Source organism: Dendroctonus ponderosae, unplaced genomic scaffold (assembly GCF_020466585.1).
Source record: "Dendroctonus ponderosae isolate FM_Combo_2020 unplaced genomic scaffold, Dpon_F_20191213v2 Dpon_F_20191213_2, whole genome shotgun sequence".
Classification (NCBI taxonomy): Eukaryota; Metazoa; Arthropoda; class Insecta; order Coleoptera; family Curculionidae; genus Dendroctonus; species Dendroctonus ponderosae.
Genome location: NW_026018165.1, coordinates 17,192,577 through 17,194,065, shown reverse-complemented (window position 1 = coordinate 17,194,065; position 1,489 = coordinate 17,192,577). Strand labels below are relative to the sequence as shown.

The 1,489-nt window shown below is 38.3% G+C and overlaps 2 protein-coding genes across 10 annotated transcripts in view; one reads left to right on the top strand and one right to left on the bottom strand.

Moving 5' to 3' along the window:
• Positions 1-1,489, top strand: part of LOC109536729 — a 57,732-nt gene that overhangs the window by 37,932 nt on the left and 18,311 nt on the right. The gene's annotated exons all lie outside the window — the stretch shown is intronic.
• The window catches only part of LOC109536637 (suppressor of cytokine signaling 2), a 19,157-nt gene that overhangs the window by 4,789 nt on the left and 12,879 nt on the right, over positions 1-1,489 (bottom strand). For all 6 annotated transcript variants that reach the window (XM_048663597.1, XM_048663599.1, XM_048663596.1 and 3 more), the window contains exon 3: positions 1,175-1,402. In XM_048663597.1, the coding sequence (XP_048519554.1) occupies positions 1,175-1,402 (228 nt within the window). The remainder of the gene's footprint in view (positions 1-1,174; positions 1,403-1,489) is intronic.

The window sequence follows — 1,489 nt, the reverse complement described above, 5'->3', positions numbered from 1 at the left end:
CATGGTTCACTTTCTAAAAAGGCCATTTATTTCTGTCTAGAATGATGTACAAATGAGCGTTCTTGCTCATTTTGCCTCCGAGAAATGAGCAAAAAAGGGACGGAAAACATGGAATTTTGGCATAATCTTGCACCTAAGTGTCTGATATTCAAATTTCGCTTTCTGGGTCAAAACGACTCGAATTTCCTCACTCACGTTGTTTTGACTGAATCGACTTTTCAATTCTCTATCCAACGATGCCAAAAAGAATTCTGTGGCTCAAATGGTTCTTGAGAAACTTCGAATAAAGGCCATTTGGTTATCTCTGGAATGATGTAAAAACGAGCGTTTTTGCTCATTTTGCTTCCGAGAAACATGCAAAACGGGACGGAAAACATGAAATTTTGAAATAATCTTGCGCCACCCTTGCACAAAACGACTATAATTTTTCTAGTTTCATAGACAACAGAAGACTGAATTTTTTCTACATAACCCCCCCCCTTACTTTGAAGCTGGATCCGCCCCTGTGTACCTACAGGGTTATTGATTGAACTTTACATAAACACAGAGGAATTTTTTTTGAACCAACCAAAGTCGATTTATCATGTAACTTTTCCATATCTAACCACCTGTCAAAGAATAGTTCGAAAAAAAGTAAAAAAAAAATAGTGGGTGAAAACCCTGCGATTTTTTTCAAAATTTTACATTTTTTTTTCTTTAGAAAACGACGCTTCCTGTCGGAAAAGGTTATTCTTTATAAAATCTCGGGCTCCTCGAGCACTATTCAACGGTATTTTTTCAGCTTTCCAGCTCCAAACTAGACGTTAATATCTACAAGTTTCGTATGTAACATTTTTCTCGAATTTCAAATCAGATCGAAAAACTGGGCGGGGATCATGTCGTTTGAGTCCCTCCGAATTTTCTAGTTTTTCTTCTTTTACCGTAAAGAACACTGCAAATTTAGCACTTTCAGCGAAAAAAATTCCTGGATGGCCCCTAAATTAAGCCCAAAAATACTCACACTATGCTTAATTTCTGGACCATCCAGGAAATTGTTCAGCTAAAAGCGCTTAATTTGAAGTGTGCTTTAAGGTAAGAAAAGAAAAAACTACAAATTCGGAGAGGCTCAAACGACAGGATCACCATTTCTGCGTATATGTATATATGTATATATACTCTATGTATTACTGCTTACTTGTGTGTCTTGAAGTAAATGCTCAGCTCCGCCGGCGCTCAGACCCTCGTAGTACCAGCCGCACTGCTCCAGAACATACAGCATTTTACTGTCTCCCTTCTTTCGTCGAATCGCCTCCTTGGAAACTTTCCTTTTAAGTGCTGCCTCTTGTTTATTCTCATGTAGTACCGAGCCCTTGGAGATGAGTGACTTATTTGCTCTGCACACAAAAGACGACGTGCAGGCAAACTGCAAAACAAATGCCAATTATAAATATACATAGTCTGTACGCTGTAACTTTGGTCGCATGTCATCAGTGACGAAATTTGAAAAAAA